The sequence below is a fragment of the Nerophis lumbriciformis genome, linkage group LG05 (assembly GCF_033978685.3).
Source record: "Nerophis lumbriciformis linkage group LG05, RoL_Nlum_v2.1, whole genome shotgun sequence".
Lineage (NCBI taxonomy): Eukaryota > Metazoa > Chordata > Actinopteri > Syngnathiformes > Syngnathidae > Nerophis > Nerophis lumbriciformis.
In genome coordinates this window covers 51542576-51564815 of record NC_084552.2, presented here as the reverse complement: position 1 = coordinate 51564815, position 22240 = coordinate 51542576, and the positions used below count along the sequence as shown (strand labels likewise).

General features: G+C 38.9%; 2 protein-coding genes across 3 annotated transcripts in view; one reads left to right on the top strand and one right to left on the bottom strand.

The window, feature by feature from the left end:
• Positions 1–18122, bottom strand: part of LOC133606050 (fibroblast growth factor 6-like) — a 28224-nt gene extending 10102 nt beyond the window's left edge. For both annotated transcript variants that reach the window (XM_061959571.1, XM_061959570.1), the window contains exons 1-2: positions 17846–18122; positions 16582–16693 (exon numbers count right to left, since the gene is read on the bottom strand). The gene's annotated coding sequence lies outside the window, so the exon portion shown is untranslated. The remainder of the gene's footprint in view (positions 1–16581; positions 16694–17845) is intronic.
• On the top strand, positions 17275–21608 carry rad51ap1 (RAD51 associated protein 1). The gene is made up of 8 exons (XM_061959569.1): positions 17275–17717; positions 17848–17897; positions 19848–19974; positions 20041–20261; positions 20326–20415; positions 20484–20651; positions 21079–21213; positions 21289–21608. The coding sequence occupies exons 1-8, from the start codon at positions 17701–17703 to the stop codon at positions 21414–21416; spliced, it is 936 nt and encodes a 311-aa protein (XP_061815553.1). The 5' UTR covers positions 17275–17700; the 3' UTR covers positions 21417–21608.
• The last annotated feature ends 632 nt before the right edge of the window (positions 21609–22240 follow it).

Genomic DNA, 22240 nt, shown 5'->3' with positions numbered 1-22240 from the left:
GCTCTCTCTGTGTGTTCTCTCCAGTCGTGTTGAATTGTCTCGTGTCCTCCTTGTCGTCCTTCCTGCAGCTTGCCTTCGTTCCCACGTTACGAGCTGTGTCTCATTTATAAAATCAACAGCTGAGGGAACAAAGGATCTTATGTATCTGTTGTTTTTGGCCTTTCTATTACTAGGGGCGTACCTGAATCCTGAGGGCAAGAGTCTAAATTCTGGGAAGAGAGGGTGCTGAGGGTTGACCAGAATGGCCTTTGCCTTCTGGATGACTCTGGCCTGATAGATCTGGTTCAGGGGGTTCAAGGTAGTGCCTATGGTCTTTTGGTACACCTTGATTATACCACCTAGTCTGTTTTTATTGGCCACACTGAGGTTACCAAACCAGGAAGTGATAGAATAAGTTAAAGTAGACTTGATACAAGATGAATAGAACATCCTCATCAGTGTCCTATCAACCTGAAAGCCTCTCAGTCTCCTCAAGACGGACACGGACCTTTTACGCCTCTCTCCTCCCCTCGACCTCACGTCTGCTCACAGACCTCCGAGCCAGCCCAGCCCCTCTTGGACTTCTGCCTCTCGCTCGACACTCCCGGTAACACTCAGCAGTTCATTCCCACACATAGTCACACACCATTCACTTTTGGATTTAGTCACACTCCATTCCCTCGTGCATCATATACATATATACACACATATATATATATATTTTAATAAATAGAGCTTATACGCCGTCCCTCCTGTCTATGCCGTCTCCTTCCCCCTGTACACCCATAATAATAATAATTATAATGGATTAGATTTTATATCGCGCTTTTCTATTATTAGATACTCAAAGCGCTCACAGAGAAGTGGGAACCCATCATTCATTCACACCTGGTGGTGGTAAGCTACATTTGTAGCCACAGCTGCCCTGGAGTAGACTGACGGAAGCAAGGCTGCCAGTTTGCGCCTACGGCCCCTCCGACCACCATCTATCATTCATTCATCATTCATTCACTAGTGTGAGCGGCACCGGGGGCAAGGGTGAAGTGTCCTGCCCAAGGGCACAGCGGCAGCGATTTGGATGTCAAGAGGCGGGGAGCGAACCTGCAACCCTCAGGTTTCTGGCACGACTGCTCTACCCACTACGCCATACCGCCCATAACAGATATCACTCGACCAGTCTTTTATTGATCAAGTATAGAGATCTATGCCATTGCATAGTTAGATTTTTTGCTTGTATCTTCTATTTGTCCGCTGCTTGATGCACAACAGCCATCTGAGCTTGGTTGACTACCACTGGTTTTCACTTCTGGGAAGAAGTCACGTGACGGAATACAAGCAATTGGTGTATTGCTTTTTTTGTTTATGGTTTATACTAATCTGTATTGTTAATTTAACATACTTTTAACTTGTATGTACACTTAATGTGGCTATTATTCCACTTTTCTTGGTGTGTTTAGTTTTCCAGCAACTTCATTGTAGGGACTATCCTCGGATTTCTACTAAATGCGGAAGGGCTGCTGAACGAAACCGCCATCCACAGTTGCGACTCGGTCGTGCAGAAAAATAGGGTTGACTTTTACCAGATCTCGCGAATCCATGCGTAATCATGTGATAAGGGGAGTTGTAATAAAGCGAACCACAAAGTTTATTCTGTCCTTCCAGAGGAGCAGAAGCACATACACGTGGTCCTGGCTTTAATAACAGGTGCTGAACGGTAACACCAACAATAGTTTTTCCCTCAAGAACACACAACAACCACTCCCCTGCTTTCTCTAGCCCCCGTATCAGCTGTTGTTTGACACAGGCCCACACATCATCATATAGCTGCCTGTGATATGCATGCATATTATTCTTTAATTTTGGACCTCCAAAGTCAGCATGTCCTCATCCATCTGTGTCAACAGGGTGAAATTATGTCTGAAAATCATTGACAAGTTGACTTCATGTCCATCGCCGCCCATTAGGATGTTTCAAGTTGTGAAATAAAATACGCTTTGAAAACGGACTATTTTATTTTGAAAGTAAACTGAAAAATGTATTTTGTGTTTCTGAATGACTTCCTGTCTAACACCAGCAGATTTTAGCTAAGTTGAACAAATTTGTTGCGGCGTTCGGCAAATATAGAAGCTCTACGTGTATTTAGTGGTGGAAACTGACACACTGATTTGAATAAAAACGGAAAGAGTCCGCCGCCTTGCGGGTGTCGTTACATTTACTGGAAATCCGGGGTAACAAACAACCTAAAGTTGGAAGATTTTTCACCTCTAATTTAAAGAACTGTTTACCTATCTGCCAAACTAAATTCCAACATTGAGGGCATAATAATAAATGTAAATAAAACAGGGGTGTACAAGAGCAGCCTGTGTTACATTGTAGTAATAAAATAAGCAGCCAATATACAGCAAAACGACATAGTAGTAAAAGAAAAATATATGTTCAACCACATGTTTGTCTTTAAATATAACAATTTCTGCATTATAGCCCATTACGCAAATTATACAATTACATAATTTTAACATCGCCCCGGTCACGCCCCTACCGCCACAAACTGATTGCTGAAATGTGGGAAATACTGAAACCACACGCTCACATTCACACTTAAGTACAATTCAGTATCTCTAATTACCGAAGATGCAAGTTTTTGAGGATGTGAAACAAAGTACCAGGAGAAAAGCCATGCAAGCATGGGAAGAACATGCAGACTCCACACAGAGATGTTCATGTGTAGATTCAAAACCGGATCTCCTGACTGTGAGACAACCATCGTTCTGCCAGTTACAGAAGCATGAGATAGAAATATCGCACTACAATGTGTGGCCTGTGCTCGTAAACTTTGCAGGTTGCGGCATTGCAGAGATCAATACACTGAATAAAAAATAGAACGGATGTCCAAATAGTGAGCTTGGGAGGGTTCTTGATTCTCACTGAGTCAGCTGATGTTTAATTCAGCAGCCAAAGTAACCTTCTACTCCTACCATCACTCCAAGGGTATGCAGCAGCCTGTGCACCTTGCAGAGGTGTCCATTGCCAAATGGAGGAGTGACGTGGCGGTGACTTTAACACGAGCAAACAGCTCATGATTAGGGGTGTAACGCTGCGGCATATTCACTGTTAGGTTCGCCCCGTGGTTATAAGGTGACCTTATAACCACTTTCATGGCTTTTAAAACATATTGGCAAGTTATTCTGCACAAAATACAATTTTCAAATAAAATATAAAAATAGGCATAGCATTCAAAACATTTTTAGGTATGTTTGAGACAGTTTATAGGTTTAAGACAATAATCCAAACCCAAAACATCAATATCTTAGCTTTGTGTTATAAGTGACAAAGTGGAGTAATATCTAATAACTTTCTGAGAGCCAGCATACTATGTAGGGGACAATTGGTGTTTAGCATAACGGGGCAATTTTTCCCTCCCAACTAGAAAAGCACTTGAAGAGCGCAGACTTCTGGCAGGCCCTATATCCCAATAGTTAAAAAGTCCTGAACCCAAACGGGGCTCCAGTTTTCGGTCGAAATGAGCTACCCATCAAAATGAGCTACTTAATGCTACTTAACATGCACATCTGTCCTTTTCTCAAGTTAAACACCCGTCGAAATGAGCTACCTTGTGTAGATAGAGTTGACTTTAGTAAGTAATTATTTTAAAATATATTTATTTCATAGTGTCTGCTAATCACTAAGCTTGCAGACAATTACAGCGTGAGGAAGTTCACATTGACGCTAATAATGTTAGCCTACATTTTTGTTTTCATCACCGTTTAAACAGGAATAGCAATTTCAGTGAAAACAATAGGTTACATGTTCACAGAGGAACTGCAACAATAGTTATTATAATAATAATAATAATAATATTATTATTATTATTGGATTAGATTTATATAGCACTTGTGTTGACACCCAAAAGAGTTGTTCCTGACTAACGGTAGTGGAAGCATTATTTGATGACTAAATATGCCTGTCAGAATGGGCTACCTCTATATCATATCCATTTTTTTTCCGGACTATAGAGTGCATCAGTATATAAACTGCACCTTCTAAATTTTGGAAGAAAACTGTTTTCCATATATTATCCGCACTGGACTATAAGCCGAATGTATATACGTTGTGAAAGGAGAAATTTACACAAAGATTTTGTAAATGGTTATTTTCATACAGTACCTTAATTGTTTCCAAACAGTGTCTGTAACACTGCAGTAAAACAGCTGATCGACCGAAATGGACATCATCATCATGAACCCACTGGCTGTGAAAGCTAGCTCTCTAATCAGTTAAACAGACTTAATACATCCTCTGATGTTTGGGTGAATTTTCGAAACTGAAACAATACAAAAAGAATGCCATTGTATGTTAATAATACTAATACACTCGTAAACGTGTTAGCATATTAGCTAATGTTAACGGCGCAATCTTCTTTACATTACGATAGCAGGTACAAATATACATGAAAACACTCCTAAAGACATCACACATAAGTATAAACTGTTTTACTTTATCCAATCAGTTCTTTTATCCTATTTCGGACATTCCCTGAAACGGCAAAATTTACATGACCTAGAAAAAAAATATGATAGCTCTGCTGTGCTGGTCAAAAATGGCCCCTGGATGTCACTTTGGACAACCTTAGCCTATAGCATTTCTTTTCAACAACACAATGCGGTGCAACATAATAGTTCAAACATCCTGGATTTTTCAAAAATTAAAGTTTCTTATTGGCCAAAGTGCAGCATTAATAGTTTAAGCTTGAAACGTCATTCCCGTTTGTGACTGAACAATGCCAACTTAGACACTGCTTTCATCTTATCCACTTGCCATTGTCCGTTTGAGTGCAGGAAACAGAAAACTAACGACGGAAGACAGTCTCCAGGCTCCATAATCTACTGTCGTTAGCCATGGCTCCCGCTAGCCAAAGGTTAAACTACACTGCATGTGTCTAGCTTGAGAAACACTTCCTGTCCCTCTATTTTAATGTGTCGCCTCTGTCCCAAACCGAAAATATTGGTTATGAATACATGTACTGTTACACCCTACTCATGACGCAGCAGTTTTGTGTCAAGGTAATGACTAGGAGTTTTGTACTATCTCGAAGACTGACAGGTGTAAAAGCCATAAAGATGACCATTGATCACTTTTACAGCCCGAGTCATCACAATCTCATCCCGAGGGGACTAAAGGACATGGCAACAGGTGTCCAATGAGGTGTGATTGAACACTTAATAAGAGGGCTTTGCAAGTGTTACATTTGAGAGTGCAAACCTAAGCAGAGATGTCCACACAAGCTTTGTGCACCACCACTCAAGTGTTTTTAAAATCTGAAAGTCTTGTTTTTACTGAACACTGCTGTGGTCAGGACACCAAAGAGGCGGTTGGTGGACAGAGAAATCTGGTAACTTCCAGAATGGGAAGAAGAAACCAGAAGTGTGTCGTCTTCGTGTAATAAATAAGCAAGATGTCTTTTTGATTACTGTGTGGCCTGTCTCTTCTATGTTGAATGCATGGTTGGATGTACAATTCCAAACCATACCATGGCGAGTTGGACTGGTTGGCTTGGTGAACTATGACTCAGTATCAAGGTCCATGAACATTACAGATGTGTGCGAAAATTCAGGCTTAGAAGACTAACACCGGCTCTGCATAAAAGTTGACGATTTGGTTTATGAGAAGACACAGAGATCAGAGGAGGTGTCAGCTGCTGAGTCGTCAGCCGATTCCTTCCCCCCGGCTCCTCTAGCTTCTCTCCGGGGAACCCAACACCGGGCCAGGCCGCAGTGTAGCGGGCAGGAGAATGCAAGGAATCCGTGCACACATTTTGCTTGCCGCTTTGCGCCTTCTCACCCCCTCCAAAGGATGAAAACCACACTGGGGGCGAGCGCTTCGTCGGTGCAGAAGAGGCTGTGAGACGGCCGGCAGGCGGCAACGAGTGGTGGATCAAGGAAATTTGCCTGACGGGTGGAGCGGGAGCGCCAGAAATGGTGCATGTCTGAGAGAGGTCCCAAGAGAGGGGATGCTGTCACTCAGCCAGCACAACAAAGATCAGACTATTTTATTTCTGTCATGGCCTCCACTGGATGAAATCTACACCCGCAGGGAGTTAGTTAAAGGTTTTAGTGCGCGGTCGGTCCTGGAGAGCAGCTAACAAATGATACTCAAAAGTAGCCCCATGAAAAAGCAGCAGGAAGCAGAGTAAATATTTACCAAAAATTCATCAATAAACACTATTCTTGTTTCTACAGATACAATTTTATAAGCGCTCTTGAGCTGTATTTTTCAACTGGTCTTTTAGGCTGCGGGCCACGGTTACTGTTTTTGTTAGTGTCACAGGTTTTGATTTCCGATATTCTGTTTTTCAGATTTACTTTTCTTGTTTTTTTTCAACTCACTGACAGGGTTTTCATGTGTAGGGGGACATGGAGGCAGGGCTTTGAGGGTATGAACACATATCCAGGTTTTGCACAGAGGGTTTTGGGAGAAGTTAGAATAGAACTGTATGGAGGTCAATTTTGTCGAAAGCTTTTTTTGACACCGAATTTGTGTAAGTAAATTTTTTGGTTTTGCATTTTGTGAACTGAATTTTTTTACATCAAATTATGCTGACAATTTAATTGAAAATAAATTCAGTGTTTTAAAATTCTGAGTAAAAAATTCTCACTTTCTGTAAATTGAGACAGAAGCAATCCATCCCGTCTCAAAACCAGTCAATGAGGTGAAGTTTGAAGTCACGTGACACCGGTTTTGACTGGGTTATCTTGGCATATTACAACATAATTTAAATTTCAATGAGGCCCGCTGGATCTTTTCAAACTATAGAAATGGTTCCAATAGTTAAAATCTGCACTTATGAGTGACATACAAAACTCTGGGAACGAACTGAGTGGGTGTGACTTGTTTACAGGGCAAAAAAGCCATAGTCAGTGTATGACTGAGGCAGAATTTTACATCAAAGTTCTGCAGAACAGTGGTATTATATTGAATGTGTGGATGTTTTTTTACCCTTTTGCATTTATGTTTCGCTGTGTTTGTTGCATCTTTGTTGCTCTTGCTCGATGATAAAATATGTTGATCATGGAGGAGGTCTGCAGGAGCACAACACATATTGTCAATATCCAGTGTTTTATTGTTAATAATTTCTATTATAAATCCTACATTGTATATTTTTATACAATGTATGTATATTCTGTACAAAAAACACTTAGAATTCAGTACAATAACCGAAGTTCATTTTGTTTTGGAGATGGTCTGTTTAGTGTTTTACTGAAAAAGACACTCGAATGTACGCGAAAATACCGAACATGGGATTTACAATATTAACTATTAACAATAAAACACTGAATATTTAAAATATATGAACGTTGCTCCTCTACTGCTGACCACCTTCTTGATCCCATATTTTACAATCAAGCAAGAGCAACAAAAATGCAACAAACACGGCAAAAAATTAAGGGAAAATATTGCCTATTTTTTGTGTTTGCAATAAAAAAGTAGTTTTCTATGACAAAAAGGGAAAAAACTCCAGAAAAAAATAACTCAACAAAAAATAAAACCTTATAAATCTACTAATAGATCAGAAGTTGCTCTAAAGATTTAAGAGTTGAAAGTAAAAAAGAAAATAAGGTATTAGTTATTTTTAACACTTTTAAGCGTGGGGCCCTTTTGGATCCCTGGGAAATTTTTGTTAGATTTAAAAAAAATAAAAAAAATAAAAAAAAAACATGTCTGATTTAAAAAAAAAAAAAAAAAAAAAAAAGAATCAAAATCAATCTTACGAATGATTTATGACTTCAAGTCAAAAATTCCTCTTAACATTTTTTGTGGGAAAGGATAGCATATTTTGGGCTGTTGCTATAAAACAGGGTTGTTTTTTTTTTAACAAAAAGGGTTCAGCATTGACAAAATGAAATTAATATTTGACTTTTTTTCACATGTTCATGACTGAGAAATTGAGGGGAGCCCTAAAAGGTTAAAACAATCTATATATTGTATTGGGTTTGAAAATGAAAAATGACAAAATGGCCCCCACATGCTTCGATTTTTCAATGTGCAGCACCCAGTGGAAAAGTTGAGACACTCCTGTCTTTGACAAAGACCCTGTTTAGAGTGCACACGAAATCTCACTTTTTTGCCCTCAAGTGACACAGATCAGATTTTTTTATGCAAGTCCAAACGCTCCAAAGTGCTTCAAATCGGACTTTTTGGCATCAGAAAAAGCCACATCGGGAGGTAGTCCTGAATCTGATCTTTTCAAATGTGACTACAGTCTAAACGCAATGTGACCTGAATGTGATTTGGGCGAGCTTTGTCACTTGCGTGCGCCAGAAAGACGCAGTCGCCATCGGAAGTGGATATTTTATCACAACATCCGGTTTCGGTTTCTATTTAAGACGACCAAATTATTGGTGCATCACTTGTCAATAGTGCGCAAAAATTAGGCTGCGTAATTTATGAATATATATTTTGATACCGAAGAAATACAGATTGTTGAAAGACCGGAATTGACGCTGTGGCACATTTGCTTACATGTTAGTTGAAAAATAAATCTCCCATACATCCACGCTGATGTCCGTGTCTCCTCTACTTAACAGCCATTAAAAGATTACAACCCTCCCAAATATATTACACTATACATACATTATATTAATTTCATTTACTTTCACATAAAGAAACACTCATTTTTAAGGTGTTGAACCTTTATTATATTTTGTAGTAGTAGCAACTTCCACGCGGTCAACTTCCTTTGTTTTGACTTTATCGAAGTGCGCATGCAAGTGACGTCAAGGGCACGTTGGGGCCACGTTGGGGCCACGTTGGGGCCACGTTGGGGCCTGTGTGCGTTTACACTGGAGTCTGATAAAAGTCACATTTTACTTGCAGTGTAAACATTCAGCTGGGAAAAATCTGATCTACTAAGTGTAAACTTAGTCAAATACTTTGGCATGTGATGGTCCTCCAATTCCTTGCTGCTCTCTGTCCTCCTCTGGTGTCCAACAAGGTGTTAGGACATCCCAACCAGAAGGCTTGTGACTCTGCATTGCAACAATCAATCAATGTTCCTTCACTGGGAATTAAAGATGATTGTTTGGCATCAAAATGTGGACGCATTGAGTGCTATTGACAAAAGTCTTTTAATCTATAAAAACATTCTGACTTTTGACACGATGTGAAAAATGTAAACATACCTTGCTAAAAATGCTAAGAAAGAAGTACTTGGGATACTTAATCATTTACGTTCCAATTATTAAGAATGAGGTAGTTACTTGAAAAGTAAGATTGATAGTTCGGTTTAATGGTTGAAAGGTTTAAAATTAGTTTTGCAGGAAAGTATTATTAAATGGGCTCAATTTGAGCAAACTAGGTCTTACTTTGAGGATAATAATGATGAAAATCACACTATAAAGGCGATTACAATAATAATCAATGCTGTTTTCAATGAAAGCAATACGTTTGCGCAGTCACCAGCCGACATTCATGACACTAGCAATTAGCTTTGTGGCCGCCGTGTGTGTAGTCCCTAAAAAGAAAAAAGGAAAAAAAACATGCACTTAAGACGACGAGGTCTCTGAAAACAAACTCCGGAAGGCACTGATTGACAGATGTGTCTGCCCACGACCAAAGACGTGTCTGTGCTGTGGTCGCCGCCACTCTGCCACTAGAAGGACATCTGACGTGAAGGTCATTTCCAGGTTAGAAATAACACCCCCGACACGCCGGATATCCGAAACAGCCAAGAATTCATACATCCAAATTTAGTCTAGGGGGCTTGTTAATAGCTGGCAAAGAACCAGAGAGGACACTGAAAAAATACCTCAAACAGTGCCATAGAAATCCTCTTCGATTCATTCAAACAAAATCAAATAAAAGCTACCACGTTACAGCTCAAAGAGGAAGCTAAATATTCCGCGCAGCAATGTAAATAACAACAGCGGAATAACCATACAAGGGCACCGGCGCTGGAAGGAGGGCGCAACCATGCAAACTACCACTCTGGAAGGTCGCGCACAACATAATGATGGCATTCACATGTGAGTGGTCGAGTGGGGTGGGGTGTGGGGGCTGCGTGCTGACCACTTCCAACTAACACGCTCCAATTAACTGATGACCACACCGCTGCCAACTAGGCCAGAAAGCCGTCTGTGGGCTGTTTGCTCGTTTGTGAAATTTATCTGCGCTCTTCAAGTGGAGTCCAGCCAAATGTATTACAAAAGAAGAGGAGCATACAAGAAGTGGACAAACAAATCTTAGCGTACTTGCAGAGGAAGAAAACATACCGCTCAGTGTTTCTTGCAATCTACCATCTAATCAGCTGATTGGCATAATTCCCCACAGACGAGTCCCATTATAACTTGTTCATGAGCGAGGGTCAAGAAGAATATTAAACTGTCAAAACTGGATAAAGCAATTCTTGACCAGTGAGGGTTTATCAAACAGACTGATCAACTTTAACTTTGAAGCGTACACACTAGTGATGGAACAGTTTATGAAAAAACCTTGGCCTAATCCATTTCGGTGCATTGGTGTTGTTCGGATCATAATAATTAGTTTGGATAGGGATGTGCCGATCGATCAGCCACCAATCAGTATTTTCGTAAAAAAGTATCTGATCGCCATGGCCGATGAATGTCTTTCAATGCCGATCACAAATGCTGAGACCCTCTGTAGCTTACACAGCTACAGTATTGACATGCTGAGCTGCTGCATCGCCTCTGAGTTGGTGAAAGTTAATTATATGTTATAAGGCATGCCTCTCACCTAGATAGTAGAAGGTTGTTGCTATAAACCGAGAAGTTGGTCAACTTTACATTCAACTTAAACCCACAGATGGTGAGAATGACACGAAAAAAATGATTGTATCACCTTTTTTCCTTTACCTGCGAGAGGATTATGATACATTTTTCTTCTAAACGGGAAGATATGAACATCCCATTAGCCTGCATCCCAATGCCAGCAGACATTGTACAGTAAGTGTTTGTTTTATTATGTTTATAATTTGTATTGGGACGGCGTGGTTCGGTTGGTAAAGTGGCCGTGCCAGCAACTTAAGGGTTCCAGGATCGATTCCTGCTTCTGCCATTCTAGTCACTGCCGTTGTGTACTTGGGCAAGACACTTTACCCACCTGCTCTCTGCATCACCCACACTGGTTTAAATGTAGCTTTAAGATATAGATAATGGGTTTCACTATGTAAAACTGCTTTGAGTCTCCAGAGAAAAAGTGCTATATAAATACAATTCACTTCACTTAATTCACATCACTTGTATTTAGCACTTCTCAGTAATGCTCCGTGATGCTTAATGTTTTACTAAAGCTGGATCTGTTTGGCAAACAGCTTCTAAAACCTCTAGCTCATCCTCCATATATTCAGGCTCAAAAATATAAGGTTCCGGATCATAATTTGTCCCAAAACAGTCTCTCATGAAGTGTTTTTAAGGAAATAGTTGTGATGCGTCTGGGTAATTAATACACCACCGTGTGTGTATGAATGTGTGTGTGTGTATACACACACACACACACACACACACACACACACACACACACACACACACACACACACACACACACACACACACACACACACACACACACACACACACACACACACACACACACACACACACACACACACACACACACACACACACACACACACACACACACACACACACACACACACACACACACACCTCCATTATTGTTTTATAAATAAGCTGTAAGTGTATGTGTACACACACAGCTTATTTATAAAACAACGATGGAGATATTTGGATGTATTTTACAGCACTTTAGACAGAATAGAGCAAATCATTGTACTTCCATTGTTAGCCGATTTCTGATAGCGTTAATTTACGAGTTAGAATGCATAAAAAAAGAAAAACGTGTGCTTGTCTCATATTAGGATTATGAATGATAAAAAGAAAAAAAGTGCAGTTCCCCTTTAAATTAGCTTGTGCAGGTTTTTTTTAAATATATTATATACACACACACACACACACACACACACACACACACACACACACACACACACACACACACACACACACACACACACACACACACACACACACACACACACACACACACACACACACACATATATATATACATTTTTTTTTTTTTTTGTTTTGTTTGTTTAACTACACACATTTGAAATGATGCTTTAACTATATTTCTCTAAGTGTGAGCTAACCTCACATTAGCAATCAATCCTGCACTGATAGCAAACTACTGATCGTAACGTAAGAACAATCAGAAGTGCAAGGGACACTTTCAAAGTAAAATGCCTCAAAAATACATATATAGCCTGCTCAGTGGCCTTGTGGTTAGAGTGTCCGCCCTGAGATCAGTAGGTCGTGAGTTCAAACCCTGGCCGAGTCATACCAAAGACTATAAAAATGGGAAAGATTACCTCCCTGCTTGGCACTCTGCATCAACGGTTGGAATTGGGAGTTTAATCACCAAATTGATTCCCGAGTGTGGCCACAGCATCTGCTCACTGCTCCCCTCACCTCCCAGGGGGTGGAACAAGGGGATGGGTCGGATGCAGAGAGTAATTTCACCAAACCTAGTGTGCGTGTGTGACTATCAGTGGTACTTTAACTTTAAAAATAACAATCTCTGCATTAATGTGCATAAACATAGAGAATTATTAACAGGTAAGTCCCAACGTAGGTATTCACTATGTTTTGAATAAATTGCATTAATAATGTGCAATATAGACGATAAACGATATGAATTTGGCAGACAACAGCTTTTAATACTGGAGTTATATCATGATAATGCATGTTGATGACACATCCAAGTTGTGTTCCACAAATTTGACAGTAACAAGCGAACGGCCGCCTCATCAACACAATGCAGTGTCCTCACAAGTGAGCTAGCGGCTAATGTCCCTCCACAGTGCAGCTTCTAAATCACTAATCCTTGCCTCCATGGCGGCAAATAATCTTTATTTCTTACAAGAATCATGATCAGTGGAAAACTAGAGGACAAAGAATAGCTAAGCGTGCTACATTACACACTGAGTGTAGAAGGATACAAAAAAGCTAAGCTAGAGCTCTTGAATATTAACAGTGGTGGGCGATTGATATAAAATATCGACAGTAACGATATCAAGTATAGCATATGGTCGATACTACAGTGATTTAATCGGCAATTTTTACTATCACAAAGTAGGCCTAGGCGATATATATTGATTTTGTAGATATGAGTTTTCCGTTGCAGAAAATTAAAAAAATTTAAAAATCTATTTTTTTCTCCTCTTTCTTCAGCATACTTTTTGCCCCTCGGGAGCTTCCGTAGCTTGCGCTATCCCCTTATTTCTGTAGCGGCACACATAGCAAAACATGGCTAATTATTACGCTAACGAGAGCGAATAGTTTGTTCCAAAGAAAAGAAAATGGTTGTACTTTGGTTTTGCGGCAACAGGCGTGGAACAAGTGACTGCACGCTGCAAAGTTTGTTTCAAAAAGGCAGCTGCACAACAAAATTATTTCAGCATCTGAAACCAAACCTCAAGCCAAATGTGGGAAATGCAACACTTTACAAGGCGAACAAGATCGCAACAAAAAACAAAACTTGAGGCTAAAAATCATCTTACTATGGTGGAATCATACAAGGTATGTATGAGGATACCATGCGAAGAGCAATCACTAAAACAGTCGCTCTGCACACCGCCAAGATGTGTGAATGAAAAAGGCTGCGTTTACTTTATACACTTGCTAAAACAAACTATAGTTTCTCAATGTTGTACTTGATTATTTATTTGCATACAATATATAATACTACATTTTTATTTACAGAAGTATGTTATTCAAGACATAAGTTTTAATTTGCACTTGATTGATCTCGATGTTGGAGATTATTGTTTATTTGCATGCAATGTGCAATGCTACATTTTTGTTACAGAAGTATTCTATTCAAGCTCAAGTATTGCTTCCCAAGGGAAGCACTTAATTTAATCATATGAAAATGATTCCTTAAAAAGTACAATTTATATCAGGTCTAAGAACAACATTGTGCAAATTAGAATTTTGCTAAGAGTATGATGCAGTGTATGCAGTGTTATTTCAATATACTAATTTTTGATTTAAAAACAAAAAAGAAAAACTTGTTTTGAATTATCTTTGTCATGTGTATTCAATGGTTTCTTTAAAAAATAAGGGGAAAAAAATCGTAAATTCAATTTTTTTGTGAAAAAATCTGACATTTCCTTTTTAAAGCCATGTCACCCAGGCCCATTACAAAGTAGATTTTTTGTCATTTTAGTTATTGTTTACAAACTCAGGAAATAAAAGCCAATAGTATTTTTTGCATTTGTTTTTAAATATTTTAACTATAACCTATAACTACTTGGTATTGGATCAATACCCAAATTTGTATTATTGCCCAAACTGATGTAAAGTATTGAAACAACAAAATAATAATTGTTTATTACTAGTGGTGTAACGATTAATTGATATATCGATTTATATTCCTCCGATTCAACTACCGGTACATCGATCTGTGCTTGGCAAGTCTGCCTTTCGGAAGATAGGTATTGATCTAAGACAGTTTTTAAAGAATATCAATCAATTTTATCGATACTATAAAAAAATCAAACATTGGATTTAAGAACAGCAGACATTATATGAAGTTTAGTATTTTAATGATAAGGACGTCAAAGGTTAAGTCTGTTTGCCCATGCATCTGTGGCCTCATCAAAACATTAATGGCAGATAGCTACAATGGTCGAGAAAGATAACAAATGCAAACGCCAAAAGACAATATCATACATTACAACACAAAAACATTCAGCTACAGCTTGATTGCAAAAGCCACAACAAAGACAAATGACACCCAAAATAATCAAAAAGATGGAACACAACTTTAAGCCAAAGGACGTTGCCAACACAACCGAAATGACAGCAGAGCAAGTTACGGCGACGCACTTCAAGAACACAAAGGCAACAACTGGCAGCCAAGGAAAAGTCATTATTTAGAAACAAATAAATACAAGAGATGGATCAAGGAGGCGATGGAAATTAGGAAGTGAGAGGCCAACACCATAGACAGGGATGAGGGGGCATCAATCTCCTGCACACTGACACCTGGGACGATGTCCTTAATCGGCGACACCAGGGCAGCAAACAGATGCTGTATGGCTGGGTCGGGGAACTTTATTTGGCATGGCAAATCGACTGTTACTGTAGTTTTACTGAAAATTGCTTGAATGTTGAACATTTGAGCAGAAAAGGTCCTCTTGTTACTTCAACCTAAAGTGTTGCTTGCACTTTATTCCAATAAGATGGGAATGCATTTGCCATCAATTGTTGTTTACTTGCTTGTTTGTATCCATAATTCATTATTACCTAATTCCCTTACAAGAAATAACAGGAATGTAGGAAACTTCACCTGCAGTATCCAGTATTTATTTCAGTCGCACTGGTTGAATTTTTTTAACTAAAAAGTTACAGAATCGATTTCAACTCGCTGAATTGTTTCGGATCATATAGTTCTAAGAAAATAACATTGTCCCTGAATTGTATCGGCAAAAACAAATTGTTACACCCTACTTATTACATTTGAACAGAAGTGTAGCTAGAAACCAGTTACAACAGAAAGTAAAATAACAATTAGATTAATAATAGTTCTGAAAAAATAATACAACCGAACTGACACAATATCCATTCATTTTATACCGCTTGTCCCTCTCGGGATCGCGGGGGGGGGGGGGCTGGAGCCTATCCCAGCGGCACTCGGGCGGAAGGCAGTGTACACCCTGGACAAATTTCTACCTCATCGCAGGACCAACACAGACAGACAGACAACATGTTCCCGTAAATATCAGCAGCTAAATTTGGAGCCTTTGTAACCTGTTTTGAAATTATTATATTGTCATTTATATGCCAAATAATATATTGAGATATATATCGTTATTGGAGGAGGCTGCAATATAGATTTTAGGCCATATCGCCCATTCCTAAATTGCATGGAACATTGAGTTGCATTGGAACTAGAAAGCACCTGCCTCCCTTTTTCAGCCATACATTTATTCCATACATTTTGCTGGATTGAAAGCCTAATATGAGAAGGAGATGTTGTGTTCTACCAGTAGTCCTGTGTCTTTGTTTGGGAAGAGCATGTATGTGAGAAACACAGAGTGGATATCGTTTACTGTTCCAAGTTAAACATATGTAAATAAAAAAAGTGGGTAGTTATTATGTTTATTTATATTATTTATTTTTGTTCATCAAGCTAAGTGAGCATTCAGCCCACATTATTACACAACAAACATATTGACGTCTGCACACAAGCACGATATTGCTACCGCAGTGTTTGCATGACAGGATCTGATATTTTGGTCACGGCTGTAAGAAACTCTGGAGGAGTTTCGGAATGCTTGACCACAGGGCATTTGGCGCAGGCATGCGTGTCTGCCTTGCTAGACACGGACCATCACATCCCCGAGCGTCTCCTCCAGGTCCACTTTGTGACAAACCACAGACAACAAACCTCCCACTCGCTCCAAACGGGGAAATGACAAGACTCGCGGCGCGATCCCCCTCGACATTGCATCCACCATGAGTGTGGGCGACCCGGCGGCCGCAGACGCGTCAGGTTTGCACGTACCTCTGTGAACCGAGAGCCTGGCGCTTCAGAGCGGTGCTGCCCTCTGGTGGGCGTCCTGCAGTAGGCCACCATTTGGTTAGTGATAGATTGACCCAAATCATATCTGCGGACTCTGAAAGAAAGACAAAGGCAATTATACTTCATGTTGAATAGGTATTCAACACTGAGATGCACACTTACTACTTCTCACGAAATAACAGATTAACCGTGACTGGCAATTGATAATGAATAATTATATCATTAAAATGTCAAAGTAAAGTCAAAGTGGTACTTACTCAATGGATTTGTGTCACTGCTGTTACATGAGTAGTACACAAGGGGGCACCCTCAAAAATTGCGGACACGTTCTGAAAAAAATGTGCTGCTTCATAAAAAAAATGCATAATCCGATAGTTAGCAACATTAAGTAATGGACGGATTTAGATGAGATTTTCAGAAAATGGCCGAAAAAGATCGTGTAACAAGTGCTTTTGTAGTTACTCATACAAGCTTGTCGAAATACTTATGTATCACCATACAGTAACAGACATTTTAGGTTAATCAAGGTTTATATAGTTTTTTGTTTAACTTAGTTTCCTGATATTTTAAAAAAAAAATGCTAAAAATACCCACAGTATATTAACTTTTTTCTATTGCTATGGTTATTTTGTTCGAAGAAACCGTTGATGCGCTGAGTGCGCATGCTCAGTAAGGTTGGGCAGCACATTTTTAAGGGTAGCATATTTCACCGCAGCAGATTCGACGCGGTGATTTCTTTAAAAAAATCTCAATACACTACATATTTACTTATAAGCACACGCCATAGACGCATGTTGCTAAATAAGAGCATATTTTGATTTTCCCTACCATATTTCTACAGAGGTAAGCAATCCAAACGGATGTCGTATGTCGTCAGCAAGAGCGTCACTTCTCCGTTCTGGCGGGCGGCTTCAAAACAACAACGAAGCACGCCAAGGAACCCCTAAAATGCTATAAGTCCGCCAAATATGGTTTTATCGCATCGAATAATCTATAGTCACCATTCTCAGGTGTTTTATCTTGCGAGGGCACAGCAATCTTACGTTACGGGGTCGCTAACAGGCTCACTGTCGATAGTGGAGTGACTTGGCTAATGCAGAAATGGACAGACCGTCAAGGTTTGTCAACACACTCAAACAGTTCATTTGTCTTGATAACTTGACATAAACATGTGTTTGTTACTTACAGGAAGATAAACAGTTCATTTGTCTTGATAACTCGTCATAAACATGTGTTTGTTACTTACAGGAAGATAAAGGCTGTCAATTACTCTGAGTCCAAGGAGTTTAACGACGACGGTGAGATTAAAGTCCCCTCTTTAGTCTAGTAACAAAAGAAAACATGCCAGCAATTCAAATGATGACCGACAAATCACGGGAGGATTTCCTAAAAAAACATTTAAGTTGTGTGCTATTAAGTGCAACACAAATATTTACTGTGACATGACAAGTATGTTAGTACTGTAGAATGAGCAGAATATGGAACATCCGGGCACTTTATGATGTGTCTGAGGTAAACATGAAACCGCCATATTGATTTTGGGCACTCTATCCAGCTGAAATCAATAAAAAAATCATATGGGGCAGAACATTTTTCCTTTCAAAATTAAAATTACACAAAGGTAATGGATTGATAAGGAAATGTACTTCATCAAAACCGGGCATTAATTTTTTTTTAAATCATATTTTTATTTATTCGATAGTTTTCTCTCGTTTATAGCCGCTAACAGGCCTGACCGTGGTAAACACATTCCCACAAAACAGGGCTATTATTAATGAATCAAATATTTTATAGCTAGAGCAATAAAAACTGTTTTAGACCTTTGAAACACGTTTAACATTGAATTTAAAATAACACCTATATAGTCACCTTTACACTCGTTTCACCTCATATAGTAGCACCACCCTGTGGTGGAATCCTCCACTCAAACTATATATTCATCTCAATGTTTTACTTTTTTATTTGATGGCATATAATGTACGATAATACATTTTTATTAACAGAATTATTCTATTTTAAATTTTAGTTTTGCACTTTATTGATCGGATTGATTTGTATTACTATTTAATGATTATTGGTGTCTATATTGATTTATTGAAGTTTATTTGTATGCAATGTGCAATGCTACATTGTTAACATACATATTTTATTCAAGCCAAAGCATTGTCTCCAAGAGGAAGCTCTTAATTTAGTTCTTTTAAAATGATTGCATAAAAAGTACAATTTATATCTGGTCTAAAAAGAACAACATTATGCACATTTGAATTTTGCTAAGAGTAAGATGTGATGTATGCAGTGTCATTTCAGTAACATTTTTTGATCATATAAAAACAAAACTTGTTTTAAAATATCTCTGTCATGCACCTGGGGATACGTTGATTGGCAACACTAAATTGGCCCTAGTGTGTGGATGTGAGTGTGAATGTTGTCTGTCTATCTGTGTTGGCCCTGCGATGAGGTGGCGACTTGTCCAGGGTGTACCCCGCCTTCCGCCCGATTGTAGCTGAGATAGGCTCCAGCGCCCCCCGTGACCCCAAAGGGAATAAGCGGTAGAAAATGGATGGATTTGTATTCTTTAAAAAGTAGGGGAGGGGAGGAAATAATTTGTTTTATTTTTAGGCCATATCACCCAGGCCTATTAATAATAACAGCTTTGTTTTTAAATGTATATATACATTCTGTGTGGGGCCTTTTTTAAAGAAAATCATATCATCACAACAAATTATGCAAATTATGTGATGACATCATTGTGACCAGGTATTTTGGCAATTTAGGAGATGTGAAAACGATGATGCTGTGTTCCAAATTTATGTTATTTACTGAAATTGAGTGAGCCTATGGCTTTGTACTTTGTTTATTATAAATATATATATTTTGCATTCTATTTTAGTTACTTTGAATTTACAACCCCCTGGCGCCGTTTTGTACTGTTTGTACTGTTTTTGTACTTATTTTGATTATTGTTTCTAGACTGCTTGTTAATATTGAAATTTATAAATAAAGGTTTAAAAAAATAAAATATATATATATATTTTTTGGCAATATAGGGAAAACCCTGGAAAATACTGAACTGTAATTCACATAAGACCTAAGTAGTACTTAATTTAACACTTACTTAATAATATGCTTTGAAACATTTTAAAAATATCTTTGATATTTGAATGCATCTCATTTAATTGTACCTAATATCAGATTTGGGCCGCAAGCGCAATAAAACAGGCGGATTCATCTGCACTCTTTGTCAACAGATGATGATTTTGCCAGCGTGAAGCCCCCACCCAGCAAAAAAATCAAAGAGGGGCCGAAGCTACAGGAGCACAAGAAATCCTCAAGCCAAGAGTCAAATTTACAGTCGCCATGTCAGAAAGTGGACAGGTAGGTGACAAAAATAGACAAAGAAAGCTAATTGGAACAATTTGTTGAAGACAGTTCCTCTTTTAGAAAACCTTTAGATGAGAAGCTGCTGGCTCGCGATCTAGAAGCTGCCATCACGCTCTCCTTGCTAAATGATACAGACGGGATTCCCACTGGTGAAGGTGTAAAGCAAATGTTATTGTTTAAAAAAACAAAGAAAAACTCAGGAGTGGTTGTCCCTGCTGATGAGAACACAGACCCTGCCCCCCTGCACCGCTCCAACTGCAGCATAGACTCGTCCATCCTGGGTACACTCACAGTCTCATAAAATGCAGGAATAAAGTAATTTATTGTTTCTTTTTCCTTTTCTAGGACTTGATCAAATTTCATCGGAGAAAGAAGCCAGATTGAGAAAGGCCGCTCAGGATGAAGATGAGGACTACCAGCCAAAACCGACGCCAGGTTCTAGACCTAGTGTACAAGTTGAGTTTTGATGGGTGGATTTATGCGCATTAACATTGGATTTTCAGATTCGGAGAGTGAGGATGCTTTCAGCGAGGCGGCCGAGAGCGAGGATGAGGAGGAATTCACAGTAAAGAAAACCAAAAAGACGACGACAGGCAAGAAGGAGAAGTCTCCGAGGCATTCAGTCTCCAAAAAGGAACCGCCAAAGTTGAAACCACAGCCAAGAACAACAGGTTCAAAATGAACAATTATTTTTTATAAGTGATTGAAGTCAGAACACTCAACGGGGTGGTCGTGAAATGTTTAGTTTATTACACTTTTTTAATACATTTTATTGATCCCCACCCCCCAGTATTTTTTCCAGTAATTCAAATGTCTTAAAATATGCAAACATTGATCAGCACACTGTAGTGTCGTTTAGAAGTGGCAGTGACCTGGTCACCTTATTTACTGTACCTTGCAGGTTTAAAATACAAACAAGAATGATTATATTTTCATATTTACGATAGCAACCAATTGCCAGCTAGCTATTATTGCCGCTATACTGCATTGTTTGAATAGCTTAGTATTGCACAATAAGAAGCTACCTTAAGGACCAGTTTAATGTAAAACGCAATAACAAACGCAATTTATTGTCTCTTACTGCTATTTTATCTACAGCACCTTCCACACCAGCAAGAAGTCCCCCGAAACTTAAACTCGCGGCCAAAAGTCCAACTTTGACAGCCTCTGTGCCTAAACCTGCAGTCTCAATAAGCCCAACAGGCAGCAAAATTCCCAAATGGAACCCGCCAGGTATGGGAGGAGCCAAAGCTAGAAGTCATAAACACCTTTATTTTTCTGTTTAAATAAAAAAAAAAATCTTTGCAGGTCAAATCGGGAAATGTCCGTCTTCATCCCAGAGTCCCCCAGTGAGGTCTCCGGGTCAGGGTCTGCGCCTAGGACTGTCCCGATTTGTGCGAGTCAAGCCTCTCCACCCTGGCGTCGCCACCACCTGACAGGAATCATTTTCATGTTCCATCATTTAGTTTTTAACAGATGCATGTAAATATTAATTTGCAATTTCTAGTTTTTTATTGCAGGTGTGTGATTTAAAGCCAATATGCAAGTAAATGTAGCACATTGGTTTTTAAATGTGTACAATATGTGAAAAATAAAGTTCTAAACAAAATATACCACCTACAGTATTGTTACCTAATATTACCATTGCAAAGGTGACTACAAATGGACCTTTTAAATACTTGTATATTATATTGGGATGTGCCAATCGATCAGCCACTGATCGATATCGGTTGTTTAAAGGGTTTGTTTGCATTCTTTACACGGATGCCTAGAGAGTGCTAACTTCCCAAAGGGTTGTAAGCATTATACACGCCCTAATCCAGCTTTTAGCTACTGACATAAACTAAGCCTTTATGTAATGCAAACACATTAGCTTTGTGTCTGGTCAGTGAATGATAGCAATTTAGCTAAGTTTTTCATTGAATGTATATACTATCATAACATGACTGCTAATTATTAGTAGTATTTCTTGGACTGCTTTTGTTTATGTGGACATGTTCCCTGTGTGTACGAGACAGTATACAAGTCTCAATATTACCTGAGACAGATTGAAAAATATATACTTACAAACATGAATAAATATCACATTGTATTTTATTGTTAGCGTTTAAGATAGCTAGCGATTAATGCGCTCGTTTCCAGCTGGCTATTAGAGGCATTATACTGTTATTTGAATATCTTAGTATTGTGCATTAATGAGATACAATTAAGTCGACTAGTTATTAGTTTAATTTAAAAACACTTTCATAACTTTATATAG